We start from the raw sequence: 24,003 nt of genomic DNA, 5'->3' as shown, positions 1-24,003 counted from the left end.
TTGTGTTTACGCTTGTCATCACAAACTCGCACGTGTTGTGATCACCTCAGTGACTAATACCTCGTCATCCTGCGTTGCGTAAGCGTTTGGGTTCAGGTGTGTGTGTTTTTGAAGCTCAGGCTTTTGGTTGCTAGTCTAGACTTCATCCGGGTGATTATGGGTTTACACGGAGGCCGGGCGCACGCTGTGGATTAACATGTACAATATCCAATTAGACCCCAGACGCAGGTTGTGTTTCTTGACTCAGCAGCTGCTTTTGTTGACGCTTTTGTTGAATTGCCATGGCGACTCGCTTTAAAATGAACCTACCACAGTGTCATTTCCACATAATAAACCACAGACTTTTTTAATGCATTAATGAAACATATTCCCTTTTACAGCAGACGCTGAGATGCAGCTCCAGCTGTGCTGACCAACAGCAGCTCATCGAGTCACTACACCGGAGGTATTTCTTGATTCTTTTACAAGCATTTTTTTATGTTGCCACGATCTGCTGCGACTTACATGTTAAGGTTTCTTTTTGAGGTTTCGGTTGCAGCTAAAGCTGTTAAATCCCTGTCACAGTGTGGGAGGCTGCAGCCTGGATGTGAGTGAGTTGGAAAATCAAAAAACCTCACTCTGCGATGTGTGGACCTTTTCTCCCCCTGAGTCGCCGTCGTCGTCTACTGCTGCTGTGGATCATAGGAGCAGCCGTTTTCACAACTCGTGGTATGTTTGGCACTGTTGTTGTTTTTCTTTTTTCTAAAACCAAATAAGCCCACTTTTATCTTATCTTTTGCTTTAAAGCGGACTTAGACCGAAAGTTCCAATTAACGCTGTTTTTTGGTGTGTATCTCCGTCATTACCTTGTTTAAGAAGCCCTGAAGTTTCGAAACAAACAGTTCAGCCATTGCGGAGAACGCTGTGTTTTATTGTAATCTCGGGCTCAGCGAGATCTCCTGAACAGCAGATCCTCCTGCTCTAGTCCGGGCACATCCGGTTGCGTACGTTGAACCGCAGAAGAAGAATAACGTCCGTTGTGGAGGTGTTTCACGAGCGACAGTGTCTTCTGACTCCGGGTCAAAGTCATAAAAGAGACTGCGGCTGGGAGTCGTGAAGAAGCTATTTTTAAACATTGTTAAAACAATGTTTTGATAATGAGTAGCAGTGCATCCACCGTTCCAGAGGGGGGAGCTGCGCTTCTGAGAGTGGGTGTGCTGAATATGTCACTTCCGGGTACTGGCCAATCACAAGACAATTGGGAAGGATCTGCGCTGGCTGGCCAATCACAACATACTCTGTCTTCTGGGTGTGAGATTTATGTCTGAAATATCGTTGCTGAGGACAGCGTCAGAAAAGACAGATTTCTATCGGCTCGTTTATAGCAACTAGGAGGTTTTTGACCATAAAAACAAGTTAATGTATGTAAGTAGACCTCCATAACTAACATATATGTGCAACAGGACCACTCTATGTGAGCGTTAATGGAAACGTGGTACTAATGTTGACTGTTTAGGTGAAGTGCTCGCTCCTGCCAGCCTGACCGCAGAGGCCGGTCGGCCCTTCGTGCTTACCTGCAACATCACCTTGGCACCAAATGACACTGTCCAGCAAGTCCGCTGGGAGCACGGGAACAAGCTCCTGCTGGCGTATCAGCAGAGGGTGCCGCTCCGCGTCAGCCACCAGGACCAAAGTGTGCAGTTCACCAAGCACAGCGGCAACGCCAGCTACATCACCATCAAGAGGGTGATGCCTGATGACGAGGGCTGCTACCGCTGCATCTTTGATGTGTACCCCACTGGCTCACAAGAAGGACAGACGTGCATCATGGTCACCAGTGAGTCCACATTTTGAGCAGCTTCAGATTCCTCTGTTAGAGAGTTGTTCATTCTGGCACATGTATGAATTAATATTTATAATTTAAAGGGTCATTACAAGCGTGTTTGAAGATGATGAATTGTTTTTTGTATTATTGTAATGAACTCACTGCAACGTTCGCGTGACACTTGAACTTTTTGTTCTGTCAATAAAGACTCCCTTCCTTTTGTAAATATGTCACATAGGCCTGGTCCAGACTGCCTAGAAAAAAAGATCTTTTTCTATGCAGATTTATTCCTGATTCCTTGATTATTCTTGATACTGCAGCTACTTCCTGTTACTGCTATTGCTTTATGACAGTTGTGCTCGCCACCTGCCATAAAGGGGAAAAAAGAAACCCTGCTCCTGACACTGAACGTGTGTTTATTTTATAAGCATAGGACATAATTTTAATCAAAATCCCAGAAACTGCTGTAAATTGTTTTGACAGAAAGTAGTCGCATTTTGCACATGCGTAGACCAAATAGGGTTTTCTGGTACGGATTGAGAAGGGATAGTAATGTATGTGTCCAAGTTTAATATAGTGGTTTTCAAGTTGACAGGACAATTGTTTGGAGTGCAAAATGATGCACATTCATTTTTCCTGCATCTATAAAAGCCTCGTCACGACTCTTTGCATCTCATCATGTTATAGTTTAGCATTCCTATGCTGCACACAGGAAGTGATTGGTTAACACTAACTGAAAACATAAAGAAGCATCTCCAAAAAGTTTCAGATGTTTCACCTAGAGCACTTTCTTTCTCCCAGACAAAGTGTGGCTGACGGGCAACAAGACGGCCATAAGCGGGAAACCCGTCACACTCTCCTGCCGCTACGGTCTCCCGGAGAGGGTGCAACAGGTGATGTGGAGGAAGACGGCCGAGCAGGGCGACACCACCTCCATGGCCTCCTACAACAAGAGGGGCTACCACAAGATTGAGGAGCCGTTCACGAGTCGTGTCAGCCTGAGTAAAACTCTGGACGAGACCCGACTGACCATCCAGTCGGTGAGGACGGAGGACGAGGCCTGCTACACGTGCGAGTTCCACACGTACCCAGACGGCAAAAGAAGAGCCACCGCCTGCCTCTCTGTCTACGGTGAGTTGGCTACCTAACCAGGGGCACCCCAGCCCTTGACCCTCGCCTGTTAACAATGAGCTGCCCACATAGTGACACAAAAAAACAAACCAGATTTCCGTTTTCTCACTCAGAATCACTCGAAAAACAGTTGACTGTTGAGTTTAATCCACAATACTTGAGCATCGTCTTTGCCGTTCCTTTAGCCTCTTCCGTATTTTATGAACCTGAAGTCGAGAATACCCAACCACGATGGTTCTGTTTGAAGTTTCTGAGATCAGGCAAAGCAGATATTCTGAATTTTTCACATGGTTATGTTGAGGTAAATGTCAAAGCTTTATTCAGTTTACAAGCAATTAACCATTTAACAATTTGATTGCACAAAGGATTTCATGTAGACACCTATTGTTGATGGTGGAAGCCTTCTGTTCAAATTGAGAGTGCAATGGATGAGATCCATGACTTGTCATCTGTGAAGAGCTTTCTTTGTAATATATGGTCATCACTAAGCTTCATGTGTGGTTTCCTTTGAATTCTGATCACTATTAACCACTGTGACATACAGGATGTTTGACAGCATGATCGTGGATATAGTAGAGTCATTCAATGCCTGGAATTTATATGATGAGATGGTAAACGTGGCCTTCTCAGTTGTTGTTCATTGCACTTCAGTGTATTGTGGTCTGAGAGGAAATCCGTGTGTGTGTGAGTGTGTGTAGGAAAAGGAAGTTGTCTATAAACAGACCCAGAAGCAGTGCTGAGGTGAGAGTTGCTGCACTGGGTCATTAAACTACTGGACTGACCTTCTGTGGAGCCTTCTGCTCTGTGTCCTCTCACCACGACTTCACCCTCACCTTCTCTTTTCCCCCATTATCATCCCAGAGAGGTGTGAAGAGAGAGAGTGTGTGATATTGTTGACAGAAGGAGGTGAGGAATTTTGGCGATGGTTGAGGAACACAAGGCTTCTGTGTGTGCGTGTGTCCTCCTCGCTCTCCTTTACAAGCTTTGCATTTGTCTAAAGTGACGCAGCCTAAGATGCAGACATCCAAACACACGGAAAAAGCTTGGTAAAAGCTGCTCACTGCTGTTCTCTGTCAGGTTTTTGTTTCCAGGATGACTTGTGACATTGTGTCCTCGGGGCACAGACGTTGACGGGGGACGTGCTCGGTCTGTCCATCTCCATAGCGACGACAGAGGAACAAGCGTCTCTCCGTTGACGGCGATTGATTTGTGGCTCATTGCGCTTGGACTTTTTATGGTTCAGTTAAAGGTGCAGTGTGTAAAGTTTAGCAACGTTCACTGGTGAAGTTGCAGCTGAATATCTCTCACCTCAGCCTTCTTTTCCAAGGGGACCGTATCTATGTTCCACGGGTCCTATGTATGTGACCGGGGAACATGGGACCCTTTCTCTAACCCTAACCCTACCCTTTTTCAAAAAAAGGGTCTCATGTTCCCCTGTCACATACAAAGTGGGGAACATAGGACCTTTTTTGGGAAAACGGGGAACATAGGTATGACCCCTTTCCAAGTGGGTCAACGAACCTATGTAGCATCCAGTTAGCATTGAAACTCAAGCGATTAGCGCATCGTAGAAGACCGTAGTCCTGATATAAATATGAAAGGCTAAGTTCAACCATTTTATCTTAAATTTCTGCCAAATTAAAGGTTGGGTTGGAGATCCTGGAAAAACAGTTAGCTAGCTTTTGAATTCAAAAGTCCAAGCCCCTTTCTTCACACTTCCCTTCGAAGCTACTTTTTTTGGATACTTGTTCAATTGACAACGTGATGATGAAAAACAACAAATACTCTCAAGAGATCACGAAGTTAATCTCCCTGTCGAGTAGAAACAGAGCCACCATGGCATCACTTTGCAGCCCTTTTTGGTTCTTTCAGTTGACGCCACTGTTCAAACGCAGCACCGATGTCACTCTGCTCTTTGATCGCTCTGCATCAGCATTTTTCTTGGTAGAAGCGTTCCCAAAAACTGTCTTTTGTTTGCAACCAACACCTGTTGTTGGCAGCTTTTTCTGCCATAACGGTGCTGCAACTGTCTCGTTGGATTTAGCAAGCTAGCATAAGCCACCATACTTCACAATCCCCATTAGATGTCAGTTAGTCTTATACATTGGACCTTTTTAATTGATTTTAAAAAATGACCCAGTTCCTGATATAAACATGAAAGGTCAAGTTCAGACATTTTATCTTAAATTTCTGTCAAATTAAAGATATGGTTGGAGATCCTGGAAATTTGGATGGATTTAGCAAGCTAGCATAAGCCACCGTACTTTCCTGACATGCTTAGAAAGGGGAAAGATCAACATTAAAAATTCACATCAGAATTATAGTGAATAAACATCATCTTTCTCTCTCCAGTTTTACCCAAACCAGGAGTGAGCCACATGACCTCCTCTCCAGGAGTCACCGAGGCCAACTGCACGGCCCAGTCCCGCCCCGCGGCGGACATCACATGGAACATTGCCATCGACAACCGGACAATCGGACCGCCCGTATCATCTGCGTACGATCAGGGAGACGGCACGACGATAGTGACGAGCTCCATTTTGTTCCCGTCTGGGCTGCTCAACGAGCGGTCGGTCAAGTGCATCGTGCACCACCAGGGTTTGGAGAACCCTCTGACAGTGTTCGTCAACACAAATGGTGAGTTAGCTTGTGTTAATGTCAGGGCTTTCAGGTACTTACTGGTGGATGAACAATTCTCGTGCGTTGTTGATGTAAAATTGCTGTTTTCCCTTTATGGAATTTGGTGTAGGAGAGTGAGTGGTTTATAAACTTCAGTTTCCAGCCAGAAAATGATGTTGAACAGCAAAAAAACAGCATATGGTGAACATTATTGTTAAGATTTTAACCGGTGTAGATTTTATTGGGTTAGTCTTTTTTTCAAGTTAGAATGTGTGTTCCACTCAGGGAAAAGGACCAACATCATCGTGTGCTGTGATTTCAGTGTATGAGTATATAAATGTGAAAACGTTATATATATATATATATATATATATATATATATATATATATATATATATATATATATATATACATATATATATATATATACATATATATATATATATACATATACATATACATATATATATATATATATATATATATACATATACATATACATATACATATATATATATATATATATACATATATATATATATATATATACACACATACACATATGTGTGTATATATATATATACACATATATATATATATATATATATATATATATATATATATATACACATACACATATGTGTGTATATATATATATATATATACACATACACATATGTGTGTATATATATATATATGTGTGTATATATATATATATATGTGTGTATATGAGGAGCATGGAAAACAAAGCTTGTTGTTTTCTAAATGTGTGTATTCTCAGTTGTTTTTGTCATTGGTTATTGTGGCTACTAAACTGGGGTCCCTCCGTCCTGTAATGTCGCAGTATGCGGTAAGGATTATTTTTAGCAAAAATGTCTCGTACCTCGTCATTCAACATTTTTAGACCACGTCATTTTTTATTTTTTAAACACAAATACCTTTTGAGTCACTGTAAGTGTGTGTTTGTGTGCTGCAGTGACTCCAGCCATGGTTATCCTCCTCTCCGTGTGTGGTGTGGCGGCGGTTCTCCTCCTCTGTCTGTGTGTGTGTCTGTGCAAGTACTTCGTCTGCACCGACGGTGAGTACAAACTCCACAGTTCAGATTTAAAGGAGACATATTATACCCTGTTTCTCCAAGTTAACCTAGTTCCCTGGTGTCCTAATGAACATGTCTGTAACATGCTTTGGTCAAAATACCTTAAGGATGAAGCAGCACAGCAGTTCAATCACCCTGCCAAAACAGCCCTGTTCAGAACGCTCTGTTAAGTAGTATCTCTTTGGGTCCACCTTAAAAAAATCCAGTCCCAATGAGTGCGCAAGTCAACATCGCATGTTGTATCTCCTCTACTTAGACTGGGGAGGACCACAAAAACATGATTGAGTCATCTTTTTTCACACTTTGCCAACTGATGGGGCCGCCAGAGTCCCAAATATATGTATTAAAATTATTTAAAAAGTTGATTTTGCATAATATGTCCCCTTTAAAACCCCACATTTGCTCCTCCGTGTTGCATTGAGCAGGAATTGCAGGGGTGGGCAGTCACAGGAAATTAGAGCATGAAATCAAGTGTACTGTGTTGGGAGGATGTGGAGGCTGTCAGTTTTCAGAGCTTTAAAATGAACTATTTTAAGATCGTAGTCATCGCTATGATCGTTTCCTGAGGAAAAAGAGCATGCACATTATCTCTGTGGCCTGTTGCTCTGGCCAAGTTTTGAGTGCGTCTTGTCATTGCAGTGATTATGATGAAGTGTTTCATGAGCTCTGACATATAACGCTAACCCCAAAACCTACCATGGCACAGTTACACAGAGTTTGACCCAATGTTTTCCTTGTGAATCTGTTATCAATATTTTCAGATCAAACAAGGGGGCAAACCCAAAGGATCATCAGCCAACTAAGATCTACTTAGCCTTTTCATCAGTAGACATTATACAGGGTGTTCTCTGGGTCTTAAAAAGTATTAAAAGTTGATCAATCAATTTTGGGTAAATTAAGGCCCTTGAGGTACTACATTTTGTCCATAGAGTTTGACTGCACAAAGTATGCATTTTGTATTTATTTTCCTCCACTTAAAAACAACGATGCACAGGCACGCTCGCCCTGCAAGATCGGCCGCGTACGTGACATTACGCATCTTACGACAGGGAACGCGCTCCTCCTGGTGCAAAATGATACCCGAAATTGCACAAAATAAGCTCCAAAATCGTAAATACTTGAGTCAAAGAGTTACTTTTTTATTTTAACAAACCTTGCCTTTGGTTTCATTTATTCTTCTGAGCTTTGTTACTTTGTATGGTTGTGCTCTATAGATTTAATTACAATCTAAACCTGTTTTGTAAGCTTGAAGTGGTGATGAGGTCTTAACATATTTTGAGAGGGTCTTTCCAAAAGTCTTAAAATGGTAATGAAATTAACTTAAAGATTCTTTCATATACCCTGTTGTATGAAAATGGACATCGTCTTTGTGTTCAGAAACTGAAGCCAATGTGGAAGTACCTGAAATCTGTGTATTCTATTTGTTAGAGAAAAACTGATTATTTGGCCTTCACATTCTGTAGCCGCAACTCTCTTATCACAAAGGCCTTGGCGTAGCACAGGTACCAGTCATTTCTCTACAGAATTTATATTTTCCCTGTGCCTAACCAGAGTGGCGCAGACGACTGATATCTCAACTACGCAGTCCTCCCGAAGGTCAACTCTATGTATCAGCAGAGAAAGGCCTTTAAGACCCTTTAAATGTCCCAACTCTGGGAATCACGGACAGACTAACAGAGGATGCCCAACATCACCTAATAATCAAATCTCTGCAACATTATTGAATGGCCATTTGGGGGCGACTCCTGATGAGATAAAAGAGCTCACACCTTGATTTATGTTGTCCGTTAACATTTTCCTGGAGAGAATGTATTCAATAGATGCAGGTCTCCGTCATGATGTCCATTTTGAAGTTTATGGCCCGAGGACAAATCAGTGATGAACAAGGTCATGGCACATGGACAACTAGCAACATACGCAAGGTGCAACCATAGGTGGACATGCAGTGGACAAGCTTCCCCCACTCTAAATATGGTTACTCAAAAAAATAACAATATGACACTGGCCAAAAAATACTGAAAATTGCTTTTGCCTCAATCTCTCTTGACATAAAACAAATCAGCGGGAGACCCGAGATCGCAATAGAGCAATATGTTGATATTTAACACTTGCGTGCTTGTTTTAATTAAGTGTGGCTATACCCGTATACCAGGAATGTAATTACTGCTGTATGGCTGCAACGTTTACTTGAGTAATTCGAGTAACTCAATTACAAAATTCCTCGAGGCAAAAACTCTACGTAGAGTGAAACGGCCCGTAAAAGGCAGAAAAAGTCCAAAGTGTGGCACCATTTCACGCTTAAACAAGAAGCCAACAAGGTGCAGTGTAACCACTGCAAACGACAACTAGCGTACCACAGCAGCACATCCTCAATGATTCAGCATCTGAGCCCAAAGCATCCAGTTGCTAACGCTGCCGGCACACGCTAACGTAAACATTGATGTTAGCTGATTTAATATAGCTTACCAGAGCTTACTGTTTTGAGTAATATATATATATATTTTTTAAATATTATAACAATAATAATAATAATAGTTACAGTGTGTGTATATATAATAATTTTGCATCAATTGCTCGAATACTCTATTACAAAAATATTGGATAGCTGCAGCCCTCTACTGCTGTCAGGCTCTTGAAAAGCTAAATATAGCAGCTTAAAGGACTTTAGAGGGAAATGGATCACTATGAGAAAGTTGTTATGCATAATTTAGTGAATTAACTTCCTGAAAAAAAAGGCTATTATGTTACAAAATAGGTTAACCAAAACCGTGATCACATGATGCGATGTGAAATGCTTCACATATCTGAAAACAAACTGACCCTCAGCTACTTCTCCGCACAGAGGTGGCAGGGTGGATGCTCAGTCATGTGTCATCAGCACTCCCCCGACCTCCAGAGTTCTTTGATTGTCATGGAAACCGCACGGTGCCAGTGGCGTAATGTGGCGTGTGGACCTCGGCCCACTTCCCTTTAATCATAAATTTTCTGCCCACCGATGAGGGGGGGGGGGAGACTTACCGGCGCAATGATAGAAGAAGCGGTGGCTGTTGCCAAAGCTGTGGCTGAAAAGGAAGAAAAACAGGAGTGGGTGCTGATGTGACAAGGTTAGGACAGTCCCACGATGTAAATTCCTCCAAAGCAGTTCCGAAAATACTAGTTTTTGATCAGACGGTGATTACTGGGTTTCCTCTTTCCTTCAGCTCTCCCTTGTCTTTGTTTTCTTGTGTGATAAGAAAGCCCAGAGTGCACACTCACATTTTCCTCGCGCCTTTTAAATGCACAGTGCATCTCCTACAGTCCTGCTTGCCTCATATTATCCGTGGTTTGCAAACAAGTGTGTCAATCGTGTAGCAGACTAAAGTTAGGTGTTTTTGATTGTCGAGAGAGATGTGGGGAGGTAAACACAATGTTTTTGCACGTGATTGACGTACTCTCTTATTTGCGGACAGAGATCGGAGTTGGTTCACTGCGGAAAATAGCTTTTTTTTTGTTTATCTATTTCAGCAAAGTGAGGCTTCTTTGCCCACATTTCCTTGTTTCCCAAACTCTGTGGTTCCTGCCTTGAATACCAAGTGGTTGTGTCGATTGTCTTCGAGTTCACAGCCAGAAGAAAAAGACTCTTTCTCAGTCCTAATCTCTTGCAAGACGAGGGGAGAGAAGGAGCAGGAAGACATTAGGAGTCTGCAGGACGGAGCGGTGACGGGGAGGAACCCGAGGCCAAAGTTGAAAGCCTGCCCAGTCGATAACAACGCCTCCTCTCACACTTGACTGTACAGACACAATCATACTGTATTCCCCAGCCTTGGCTCAGTATCCATGGAACACAGGCTGTTAGTGTGATGTGATGCAGATTGTTTTTTGGGGGGGGTTGAACAGAGGAGCTGTGATGCAATGTGTGTCAAAGCATATGCTCTTGTTAAATAGAGTTATACGATGATTTAGAGAGATCCTCCGCCGTCTGATTTGTTTAAAAACTCATGCTGAGTGGCCTGAAAAGTAGTGATGTCTGTGGCTGAGGTCAAACTAGGAGTTGACCACAAAATGGCTTTTGTGGTTTTTCCTCTGAATGTGTGGGCTGAGCTGAGCCTACGCTCCATTCAGTCACGACTGGGAAGTAAAGGCAGAGGCCTGAGGTTGTTCCAGTAAAAAATGCTGCTGGTTTATTTGTGTCTGCGTTTTTTTTTTAGGATTTCTGGCATGGCTTGGGTGGAGATGCACAGACTGTGTTGGTGGTGCAGGAAGCTGACCACAGATTAGAAACCCTTTTTGCTTGTGAAAGTAAATGTTTTCAGTGGCACCTTTCAAGCCGTGACACCACAGGAAGTACCAGGGAGGCACCCGCCTCATCCTGTCTGGCACACTAACACGGTCGGCCACTGATTGTTCCTTGGAGATTAGAGGAGGAACATTTGATGAAGGTGACACCTGCTGGTCACTGCAAAAAGAAGAAAAATCGACTAATAACCTTAAAAAAGTGGGTCACTCCACTTCAAAAAAGGAAAGAAAAGTCACATTTTATTAGCTTTAAATCAAGCGAACCTAGAACGGAAGTTCCAATTAACGCTGTTTTTTGTTGTTGTGCATCTGCAGCATTACTTTGACAAACAGTTCAGCCACTGCTGAGAACGATGTGTTGTGTTGTATTGTATTGTATTGTAATCTAGTGCCAGGCGAGATCTCGGAAAAAACCCGGTCTGGATACATAAACGGACTCCGGGTCAAAGTCGTAAAAGAGACTGCGGCGGGGAGTCGTGACGTTTTAACATTGTTAAAACAATGTTTTGATAATGAGTAGCAGTGCATCCACCGTTCCAGAGGGGGGAGCTGCGCTGAGAGCTGAGAGCTGGTGTGCTGATTACGTCACTTTTCAGGTCTGTCTGAAACAGCGCGACTGACGAGAGCTTCAGTGAGGAGATATTTCTATTGGCTTGTTTCCAGCAATTAGGAGGTTTTTTACCATTAAAAACAAGTTAAAGGTGCCATATGTAAGAATGTGACCAAAAACAGTTACTACGTTCAAATTAAAAATACAGAGGTCTTTTAGGTTTCGTTTTTTGACCTAACTGGCAACCCGTGGTTGCTCGGCAGCTGAGATTCTACTGACTGCAATGATTGGTAGACGGCGGTATGTGGCGCCACATGCCAAAACATGATTTCAAAACATAAGCATGATTTGCAGTCTGCAAAATATTTTTTTTAATGCAAATATTTTAGCTGTACTGTTGTTGTTGGTGAGTTCAGTTTGTTATATGAACATTATTCCTGAGTCTCTGTGACATATTAGGAGGATTTTTTTGGTCAGTTGCTTTAGATTTATCACATAATGCACCTTTAATGTATGTAAGTAGACCTCCCTAACTCGCATATGTGCAGTAGGACCACTCTATGGGACCTTTAAACAGTGGGTCACTTCACTGTAAGAAGAAAAGTCACAGTATAACCTTAAAATCTTCACAATAGTGAGTACTTAGGTTATCTGTCGCACACATCTGCGCCCACTTGGCACACAAAATGTCATACTTCCCATCAGAGCTAGGTACTTTTTAACGTATTTTAAACCACTTCTAAATAACACACACTGCTGCGACATGCACATGGAGGTGTGGCAGCCACTTAATCATCACTTTGGAATTCCTGTGTCGTTCTCTTGTACGTGTTTGTGTGTGTGTCATCTTGGATTTAAAAGGGGGGCATTCAGGTGTTGATGTCAGAGTGGGGGCTTTTTTTTTTCTCTTGCACTTTTCTCTGTGAGTCATATCGAGTCAATACAAACACCTACACAGTCGCACCTCTTATCAAGATGAGTGATTGCGTTTGATACGCATTCACACGATATCGCCTGTAACGCGGAGACATCTTGTCCAGATTCCGACGCGTCCAAGTGCTGAGAACACGCATTTCAGTGACTTTAAAATCATTTCCTTTGCTCCCAGTGCATTTCAGAAAACGGTTCTAAAATTGTATGCTGTACTTAATAGGCTTGAGCGGTGTGACAAAATACGGATCCATTAAAAAATATTGTGATATGTCTCGAGCTGCAACTAACCATTATTTTCTCGATTAATCGTTTGATCCATAAAACGTTGATCAGCGTTTGTCAAACCTGGAAAAATGACAATGTTCTCGAATGTCTCTTTTGAATTTATTCAGATTGAATGATTTCTTTATGTGTAGCAAAGAAACGAAGACGATATTCACATTTAAGAAGCTAAAACGATCAAAAACTTCAAACCGATTAATCGATTATCGGAACAGTTGACGATTATCAACACAAATATTCTAAACCCAATTGATAAGGTTAGGGATGAGTTGGAAACGCATTGTGACGGCTTTGGAACTCCACCATTGGGAAAAACCATTGAATGAGAAGGTGTGTCCAAACCTTTGACTGGCACTGTATATACTGTCACCTCTTTAGTCACTCCTTAGTTTTGTTCTTAGCATCTTTTTAATCCATGTTAAATGCAAACATTTAACATGTATTAAAGAGCTTTCTCTAATGGTGTTCAGACTGACCACTTGTCTATCTCTGTCCGTCTCTTCTGTCCAGACTGATTTGGATCACGCCGCCGCCGCTTTGATGAGCGTCCAGCTGAGTTCTGGGCCTGACCTCGCTGTGCTGCCCAGCTTGGTGCACACAGGAAAGGGAACGGAGCTCTGACCGTGTCGAGCCAACACTGCTGCCTCTGCTGGCATGAGCAGGGTAGATGCTGCTAGAGCAGACACACACACACACACACACACACACACGCACACACATTCACTACAGTGTCATCAGAACTAAAATCACCATATTAAATGCTAAGCTAGTACATTAACACTCGAAAAAAATGCCCCACAAATTTGGTCTCTAACCTTAAAAACTATTGTTGCTGTACAGTATGTGTGTGTGTGTGTGTGTGAGCAGGTTAATTCTCAATCACTGAACGGTCTCGTATATAAACATTTAGATTGCGTTTATTGCATGCTTTAAAGTTGGTTAAGACCACTGAACTCATACTGATAACCCGACTGCCTAATTCTACTACATCTTAAGAATATTGTTGTTGCATTATCTCACCATTAGACGCCTATTAGACTGGAAACTGAAGTTTGTAAACAACTTTTTTTTTTTAATTCTGCACCAAACCCCATAGAGAAAACCAGTGTTTTTAGGTCACCGTGAAATGCTGCTGTTTCTAGTGCAGCATAATTTGTTGCGTTTGGGTCACTTCGGTAAATATGTTATATATATGTTAGAATATCACTGAAATCACACAAAAAAATCACTGTTTTTTTCTCAATGGGTTTTGATGTGGAAGAGGAAGACGTCAAATATCAGTTTCCAGCTGGAAAAAGTTGTCTAAAAGTGGCAATATTGTCAAGTTTATTCAATGTGCCTTATGTTAAAGATACTGACATCTGTTGTTTCCTGTGTCACTGCTGGCAGCCCAATACAGAGCTACACGTTGTACTAATACTAGTACATCATAAGTGTGACATGATTCGTACACTGAGCCCACTTTCTATGGAAGTTTTAAAATAATACTTCAGTGTTATGATTAATTTAGCTGGTTACCCACCTATTTTTTGACATTTGACTCATCAAATGATTGTATTTGCAACCTTGACGCCATGATTTGGTCCAGGAGAATGTTAGATGAATTAATTATCCTGTAAGTTGTTGAAGATTGAATTTATTGAAGATTGTTGCTAATGGTCTTGAATTGCCTCGCCTTGCTTTTGGCTCCTCAAAGTCTTGTACGCTGTGGTTTTAGTGAGTGTGGTCTTCACAACCCTATCATTTCGTGTGGGTGTGTCCACGGAAACGTGTGTTTCTAATACAATTGTATATCCACAGTTCAGACACATGTAAATAAGCTGCTGTTTTTTATCATTGTACCCCTACAGTATTTCATGACATTATGGCGAGCACCAGTGTTGGTTATATAGAGTTCTATTTGCAGTTAATTTAGTAGGAAATTTAATTCATAACATCTACTATCACTGACTGAAGTCTATACTCTGTATATAAGGATAATAAGGCTACTGCTGTAAAAACGTTCCTTTTTCCTGTTTATTATAATATTGTTGTCCTGTTTTGTTTCTGAGCAGTGTTCATTGTTTCCACGACTGACACTGGGTGGATCAGCAAAATAAAACCACAAGACTTTATCTGCTTTTTGTTTTTGTATTTACCCCCCTTTTTCTTGATATTTTTCCTTATCTTCAAATGTGGAACTGGTGTACGTCAGGTATTGGTGATGAGCGTGAGGGCTGTGGGTGGGGGGGTACAGTAACCTCAACAGAAAGTTACATCGACAGGAAACTCATTTCCTCCACAGCAGCCCACTCCAGTGACTTTGCTTTAACACCCTCAGACACTGCGAGTGACTTAATGGCGTCTTTCACAATCTATTCAAACAATGAAAACCATGTAAAGCCTTAAAATAGCCACTTTTTTCCCCCACTTAGATTCATTCTCAACGCACTGGAAGTGGTTGCTGATTCAAAATAAATGGATTGAATTGCTTTAATGTTCCCTAAATTATTCATTATTACTTTCCAGTGGCAATCTCATTCTTCATGTGTGTCTGAGATCACTGTTATTTTGGAGCCATTGTTGCCTTTTCCACCCCAATGTCCACCCATGTACCACAAATGAGGAACTTTTTCCACGAACCTCACAAAGACAGGAAAGGGAATGTGGTTCCTTTGCCACTTGGAGCCATTGAGTAGCACCTGATGTCATGAAAGCAAAGGATTTGATTATTATTATGATGAATTATCTGGAGAAAACATGGAGTGAATGGACTCTAAAGTCATTTTTTAGTCCCACCCAAAACATGCATCTACTCACCGTTGAGCCACTGAGAGGTCATGTTTTACTTTTAGAACACTAGATGGCAGCCTTGAGTGATCCTTTTGGTCTTCCCTTGACCATAGCCTGAAAATAACTTTGTACATATGTGCAACTTTAGCTGGATGTCCAGCATTTCTCTGGAACTTGCCAGGCATGGATTGTGAAGCTATTGTCATGTATTTTAATAGTTATAAACAGTCATTTGATTGTGAAATTCACTGGGTAAATGGAACTTAATGGTTGTTTGTATGTGCTACTGTCTCGTGTCCTGCTTTTAGAAAGTATTTTAGTTGTTGGCCTCATCCACACTTGACCCACCCGTGTATCCTTCAGTTCTGCTTTCAGGACCCATCGATGCGCTCAAAAACACCTTGTTCTGTTCCTCACTATGCAAAGTTGACGCCAACACCGGTGCGTGTGAATTTCCAAAGTTTCCGACCGACTTGAGTCACACGGTTTCACTCTTACGAAGCGGTTCTATGCTGCAGTTTCAGGTTTAAGGTTAGCCTCCGTTTGAGCAGAACAATCTTCTGTCCGAATGCAGACTGGAATTCTTAAAAAATAATGAATAATAAGCTGCAGTTAAACACTTTTGGTCATTGTTATTATTCTACCTCTACCCACCCACCATCTATGCACCCACTGTGGGCCAAATTCCGGGCTACATTAGCTACCATGTGCTAATATGCTAATATATGTTAGCACATGGTAGCTATACACTGTTCTCTAGATACAAAAGTACATAACATAAAAATATCAAAATATATCTATTTTTGACGAACTGACCGTGTCTTGGCTCCATACCAGGGGTGTCAAACATATGGCCTGCGGCCCAGAACCAGCCCACCACAGACGTAGTGACGTTGTGGTTAGTTCCACTGTCGTTCTTCTACTTTTAGCTTTATGTAGGGGCTGTAAGTCTTTGATCGTCACCGCGTTGAGACGTTCCATCTCAACCTGTGTGTCTCTGGGGAGGCGTGATGGACGCGCTTGCTTGATATCGTAACAAACGGGACAGTTTAGGCGAACCCTGAAGCATGGCTATGCATAGAAGGTTGCATATGGTGTTGCTGTACTTCCCAATTATTGTACACTAGTTCTCATGTCCATTCAGTCCAGAGTGATCACCACAACCCTCTTTGCACTTCCTCGCCGGTAACTGTAAAAACGTGTCTAACGGCTTGTGTGACATGGTGGTTAGAGGGCGATACAGCATTTTGGGGGGGGGTTATGTAAGAAATGCGAGAGAGGGCGTGTGTACATTTCCCCTTCAGAACATTTAAAAACCACAGGCACATCCCACAGGTCACGCTGTTCCACCTCTTCTCGCACAGCTGTCACTAGCCACAGTCGAAAAAACGACGAGAGACATCAGTGTTTGCTGCCACAAAAATCCACGAAGACTTTGAATTCATGTTGATGATAAATATAAATGTTGTCCTTTTATGTCGAGCTTTTTTTGGTGATGGATGATAAAATGATTTATCCTGTGTCAAACCTTTTAAAAATAGGGTAACACTTTAGATTAGGGAGCACACATTCACCATTAACTAGGTGCTTACTAATATGCATATAAGTAGCGTACTAGCCCTTTATTAGTAAATATTAAGCACGTATTAACTCCTTATGTAGGAAAAATCTTAATTCTTGTCATGATAGAGGTAGAATAAGGTTATGTAGAATAAGGTGTTAATGCATGTTTAATGATTGCTAATAAAGGGCTAGTATGCTCATTATATGTGTATATATATATATATATATATATATATATATATATATATATATATATATATATATATATATATATATATATATATATATATATATATATATATATGCATGCATGTTAATAAGCACCTAGCTAATGGTGAATATGTGTTCCTTAGGGCGTTTCACACCCTTTCTCATAGTTCGATTGCTTTGGTCTGCACCACATATGCATAGTTCTAAATGAACCAAAATAGACCGCGAAGACCATCGGCACCGGAACTGGACTAACCCCTGATTTCCACCTGACGCGCCCGGTGGAGTCTGGGGTTATCCCGTATCTCATACCCATAATGCATTAAACTAGACCGTTTCGTCCCATTTGGTTTGGTTGCTTTCACACCAGAGGAACCATACCAAAGTAGAGCGGATAAAGCGGTCCGACACCACCCCTTCAGGCAGGTCTAGGACCAGTTGATTTGGTGCACACCAAAGTACAGAGGTTACATTCACACCTACGCAAACCATATCGAACCACAGCATTTGGTGCGCACCAAATGTTTTACTTCATCTAAAGTGTTACCAAAATGATTGCAATGATTTTAATTTGTCAATTAGAAAACTAATGGTGAGACTGCAGATAGCGGCTTCTCCACTCGTCCCCTGTTTTCCTACGCTTGTCGGGGAACTACGCTGATGTACCAGTACCACAAAGGACGTCTATGTCGTTCTTTAAAATGCCAAACACTCACAGGTTTTAAATCACTATGCACAATCATACGTACGGGTAACACATTTAGTATCCACTAATAAACACTCTGCACTAAGTATTACACACTGGACCTTTAAAAATAGATAAAATAACCTTTTCCTGTGGTTTGCGATGTCACTTTCGTGGTGGGTCCTGTTTCTGAGGATGTTGTGGAGATTCAGGGGAGTTGGTTCAGTTTTTCCGCGGAGCTTTTACGCTGGTTTCAGTCTGAACTGAAAAGTATCACTTCCTGGATTCAGTTTTTAGTTGTTTTTTTTCGATAATTTACCTTGTGATGAGCTCAACTAGAACAATCTGTGGTCTGTAAATGTTCCACCTGTATTGTATGATGTTCTGTGTTGTTGCTGTTCTGTAGACAGTATTATACCCTATTTCTACAATTGAACCTAGTTTCCTGGTGTCCTAATGAACATGTCTGTGACACACTTTGGTCTAAATACTTAAATACGAATAGTATAAATTACAACATGAAATACAGTACTTTAGTTTTTGTAACACTTTTAATAGTATTACAATTACAAAGCACACAAAGAAAGGCAAAACGACAATTTAAAACGGTCACAAATTACAACAGAATTAAACAAAGAGCAACTTTTAAATCATAAAATAAAATGACCACAAAAGATTAAATGAAAGCACAGAGATTGCTGTTCATACAATCAGGTGTAAAAATTTAAGCACAAATATTTTACCCTAAATTATAAGATAGAAGGATTTGTCTTTTTTATTTACTGTAAACATTTTTTAGATAATGACTAAAATGCAGTGAAAAATGATTTCCCTTTACATTTGGGCGGTACCTGAACTTGAGTCTATGTTTCTGATTTACGTCTTCCCCTTTAGAAAAAACACAAAACAAAAAAAAAAGAATCTGTGTTCCTCACAGCCATTGGTACTTCCATTACTTGACATGTGGTTTAATTCTGCTTCCTGTTTGTCAGTCACTCTGTCTGTTCACAGAAGTGCGAACATTCGGCACCTTTACACAGGAAACAGCATGCAAATGTGTTGTTGTTACACATTGGTGAAATTCAATCGTCCACAAACTTGAGCGCAGGACTAACGAAGCGTGGCAGCACAGAAATCCCTGGACTGCTGTGTGTGTTTGTGTGAAAGGGAAGTTTAAGTCTTTAACTCTTAAATGTTTTGACCACAGTCCTATGATCGTATCGTGAAGGGAACTTGAACCTAAGCTAATCTATTCTGAGACGTTTCGTTTTCATATATATGGACAGCACGCAAGCCGTGATGGGGAGGCTGCAGGCTCAGGTCTGCCTCATTCCTGGATTGTCTCTCACAGCAGACTCCTGACACAGACCATAAGTAAAAATGAGTCACTGATTTCACAACCATTATTGTGACAGTATGTTATCATACTATTATTGTTACAGTGGACCAGGTGGCCTGAAAATAAAGAATAAACAATTACCACAGGTAGAATCTGGTCTCACCTGTACGCTGCAGCTTTGATGTAACGCACATCGCTATCACGATGGCGATGAACCCCATGGTTGCGGTAGCACGGTACGCGTATGGCCACATATCTGATGGATAAGAGAGAGAGTTTGACTGTGATGTGTTTATGATCGTGCCACTGTAAGTGAGCAAATGAAGTGCCTACCTGATTCCACAGTGGTCAACTGCGGTTTAACAGTGGTCGGCTCGATATCACCTAAAAATATTCAGATTGTTTAGTTGAGACAGTTTCTTTCTTACATCAGTCATAGAGATGCAGTGCTAACGCTGATGAGATTATCTCCCAACACAGGTAGTTAGGAAGTTAAAGAAGACATAGGGCCAATTCCAATTCCTATCTTAACCCTCAATCTTAACACTCAAGCTCAACCCTTATCTTAACTGGCCCTCAAAACCAAGAGTTGAGGGTTATTTTGTCACTTGGAAATGGGACACCCCTTAAATGCAGATACGTCTTCAGACTGTGGGGGGCAGAATAACGCGAAACCTGCGTTCAGTCTGTCAACTCCAAAAAAGAAGAAAATAAAAAAAAACAAAGAAAATACTTAATTGCATTCTGGGTAGCCCTTGCTCCCAAGGGTGGTCTCGGAAAATCTCAATATTGAGGGCGATACAGCACTTAAACTTGTCCCTCAACTTAATTTTTCTGAGAATCGGGACAGCACTTTCACTAGAGGGAGGGCACATTTTTGAAATTGAGGGTAAAGATTGAGGGTTAAGCAAGGAATTGGGATTCACCCATATTATACCCTATTTCTACAAGTTAACCTAGTTCCCTGGTGTCCTAATGAACATGTCTGTGACATGCTTTGGTCAAAATACCTTAAGGATGAAGCACCATAGCAGTTCAATCACCCTGCCAAAACAGCCCTGTTCAGAACGCTCTGTTTTGAGTGTCTGTCTCTTTAAATGCAAATGAGACACAGGAAACTATGTCAGTGTCACTGAGGCTCTGGCAGCTAACAGCAGTTAGCATCCAGAAAAGCCATCATTTGCCGACTCTAGCCGGCACATTGCCGTCATATATAAAATGTATCCACAGGAGACGTAAATCCTCTGAGGCTGGAAGTTTGTGTAGAACTCTGTGCTGCACTGTGCAGCCAAAAATAGAAGACTTCGCAGACTTCCGCTCTTCCGGATACTATTGCCCTCGCCTGCACTCTCGCGTTTTTTGGGGACAAATCGAGCTCAGTGAGACAACAATTCCAGGAATGTATCATTGTGACGTCACAATGAGTGCGGAAGTCAACATTGCGTATTTTAGCTCCTGTACTTTGACTGAGGCGGACCACAAAGACATGACTGAGTCATATTTTTTCACACTTTGCCTTCTTATATATATATATATATAAGCATTATATATAAGCATTAAAATGATTGAAATGTTTATTTTTTATAATATGTCTCCTTTAATACCCACCCCAAAGTTTGGTCAAATACCACACAAGTATTGAAGTTTGTTACCCTGCCATAAGTTCGGTTGGTACCACAAAAAAATATAGCAGTGTGATACTCGATATTCAGAAGATGAAACAAAGGTATGGAAGTTTGATACCCAGCCCCAGCCAAGTTTGGTTAATACCACAAAAATATTAAAGTTCAATAACCAGCTGTAGGTTTGGTCGATACCATACAAGTATGTAAGTTCAATACCCAGCCTTACCCTGCTGTGTAGAGAGACAACACTTACCATGGACTGTTACGTTGATGACGTGACTCGCATCATTTGTAGTTTGACACTGATACAGACCGGAGTCATTGCTTTGTATTTTTTGGAATATCAAATACGAGATGCCTTCTATTTCTTTAAACAGTTTCCAGTCTGTTTTAATGTGACTGTGATTGCTGATGTTGATGAGGACATAGATTGGCTCTACTTTAAGCCAGGATACTGCAGGTGGTGGACTGCTGCAGAAAACAACTGTGCAGTTGATGACGAGGTCTTGTCCTGCGTGGATCTCGTAAGCTGTGTTGCGACGTACTTTGATATCAGGGTAACAGACTGTTTCCTTACCTGCAGGAGAAATAGGCCAACATATTTCTACTACAATCATATACAGTTAAATGTAAAAAAGTAAAAAAGTACCAATACTTTGATGAAATATTACTCAAGTAGTAGTAAAAGTAGTCATCTGAAAATGTACTCAAGTAGAAGTAAAAAGTATTTAATTTGAAATGTACTTTAAGTAAAAGTTACTTAGTTACTTTGCGTGGGGCGTGAGGGTAGTAGAAATATGACAAGGAGTCAGAAATCCCAAACTATTTAGGAGCTCACACGCCCGGCGCGACACAGGATATTACATCACTTTTGGCCACGCCCTCTATGTTCACGCACCAGTGCTGGTGCTAATCACATCATCATTCGTCTGGTTCTGCTGTATATTTTCCCCCTGTAGGTCTTCATTGTGCTGAATTTTTATTTTTACTCAGTAATGGATAGGATTTATAAAGTAACTAAGTACAATACTTGAGTCAATACGTACTCAAGTAAAATACAAAATCCGGATTTTAAATTGTCCATAAAAAATACAAAATACACAAAAGTATTCAATACAGTAACTTGAGTAAATGTATTTAGTTACTTTCCACCTCTGTATCCTTGGTTGATAGTGGAGATCCTAATGTACAAAAGACGGTTGCATTAGCAAAAAGGAACTGATCTATAGTCCATGCCTGACTTGAGTTTTTCCATAAAAGCTCAACTGGAATTCACTATTGAGCTTGGCAATTTTGAGCTGATCTGGAGTTTTCAGAATATGTCACATGGTACCTTAGTTCCAAAAGAATCAGTTAATTGACACAAGTTATGACTAAATCTTAATGTACTGTGTTGTGGTGGTGCACCTTTTACCTATCCAAAAAGCATAGTGACTGAATGTAGATTAAAACAGAAAATATAGTGACATAAAAATAATTTCATGTATGCGATTGAGTCTGAAATACACAGAAAGGTTGTATTTAGGTCAAGCCTCAAAAGCATGGTAGTCCCTGAGGTGAAAGCAGTTTTCTTTCGGGTTGTGTGTTGCCCTTTTGAAATTCTGTTTTTCACATACAGTGTGTTTAAAAATTGTAAAATGAATAAAAAATTAATTTTTGTCACATATTTAAAATGTTATCACATTGCTTTTACATTCTTTTTTTCCTCAACCGATCAAAGCTTGCGTTTAAGAACAAAGAGGATGTGTCCACTGTCACAGTATTTTATTTGGATTTAAAAAAATCAGTATTATTAAACAGTCGAATAAGTGCTGTCCTGTGTAATTTTTGAATCCATTTTTTTGAATCCATTTTTCAGAATAAGTCAAGTAAAACCGAAGCATCTGAAGCAAAAAAAAAAAAACGTCATCATACTGGCGAACACACGAGCCACAAAAACAAAGACTTGAACATGTTGGACTTACTCTTTGCTTCCCAAGGATGAACCGTCATCAAGACGGAGAAGTAAAGCAGGCTCAGGTAGACGAGTCTCATAGTGGCAACACTTCAAGAGCAACCATCGGTCCTGTGGGTCTGTGTATCACTCTTCGTGTCGTGTGGTTTGGCTTTACTTCCTTTTTGTATTGAGTTGAACTGGTTGCTTTTAGGGTAATGTGTATCACCATCACAGGTTAGGCATTGAACGCAACCACAAACACACACACACACACACACATTATATTGACTTTCATTTTTATACTCACCTTAACCTTCACAACTACTGATCAAACCTTAACCTCGTCTTAATAGCACGCCTTACAATGTAGGCATTTTGTCCTCATAAGACTGTGTAAACAGATGTAGGCCCCCAACACACACACACACACACACACACGCACACAGTGATTACTTTAAATAATGGGCCTCAAACTCAAAATGACCTGGGGGCCAGTGAACTTCTAGTCTGGTCAGGAAGGGCCAGGTCAAGTGAAAAAAGTCCAACAATTCGGGAAAAATTAACGGTTTACTGATTAGAAATGAAAATTATATCTTGATAATCCATCATGATGTTGCATTTACAAATATTTAGGCTGACATCGCATACCATTTCAAGTGTTTGTTTTGATAGGTAGTTCAAGACAGAATTAAAACATCACCTCAAAATGTAGACAATTGTAATTAAAACACTAGACAGAATTTTGTAATTTCAAAATAAGTGTAGGGCCGCAGGACATCGACCAGTGGGCTGCATGTGGCCCCCACATTCTCTATTTTCAAAGTTCAATACACACAACCAGAATTTGTAATAAAATATGAGTTGATATGATACAGAGTGTGAAAAACTGTTTTACATGTCCACAGACATTCCGCTCTGCTCACTTCTCATATCCACCTCCAACAATAAGCATCAAGTACACATCAAACCAAGGTATGTTAGTAGCATTGGGCCGAGGCCACATCCATACAATTATGTTTTCATTTTAAAAAAAAAAAAAAAAAAACCTGCATAGATTCTACTTTGGATGCATGTGTAGTCCACGTATACGAAAACTCCTTTTAATGTGGACAGGACCTCAGGATACGATGACACAGTGACTTCTGTTCACTTCCTCGTCCGCTGTAAACAAAAAAGCTTCTGA

The 24,003-nt window shown here is 40.9% G+C and overlaps 1 protein-coding gene across 1 annotated transcript; it reads left to right on the top strand.

Annotated features, from left to right (window-relative positions):
- Positions 1 to 623: 623 nt before the first annotated feature.
- Positions 624 to 24,003, top strand: LOC310936847 (neural cell adhesion molecule 1-A-like; the record flags this gene model as incomplete). The annotated part of the gene is made up of 7 exons (XM_083901002.1): positions 624 to 708; positions 1,496 to 1,816; positions 2,606 to 2,935; positions 5,288 to 5,572; positions 6,531 to 6,632; positions 23,726 to 23,792; positions 23,934 to 24,003. The coding sequence occupies 7 exons, from the start codon at positions 624 to 626 to the stop codon at positions 24,001 to 24,003; spliced, it is 1,260 nt and encodes a 419-aa protein (XP_083757128.1).

Source organism: Microchirus variegatus (genome assembly GCF_963457635.1).
Source record: "Microchirus variegatus genome assembly, chromosome: 1".
Lineage (NCBI taxonomy): Eukaryota > Metazoa > Chordata > Actinopteri > Pleuronectiformes > Soleidae > Microchirus > Microchirus variegatus.
This window is presented reverse-complemented; position numbering and strand designations above follow the sequence as displayed.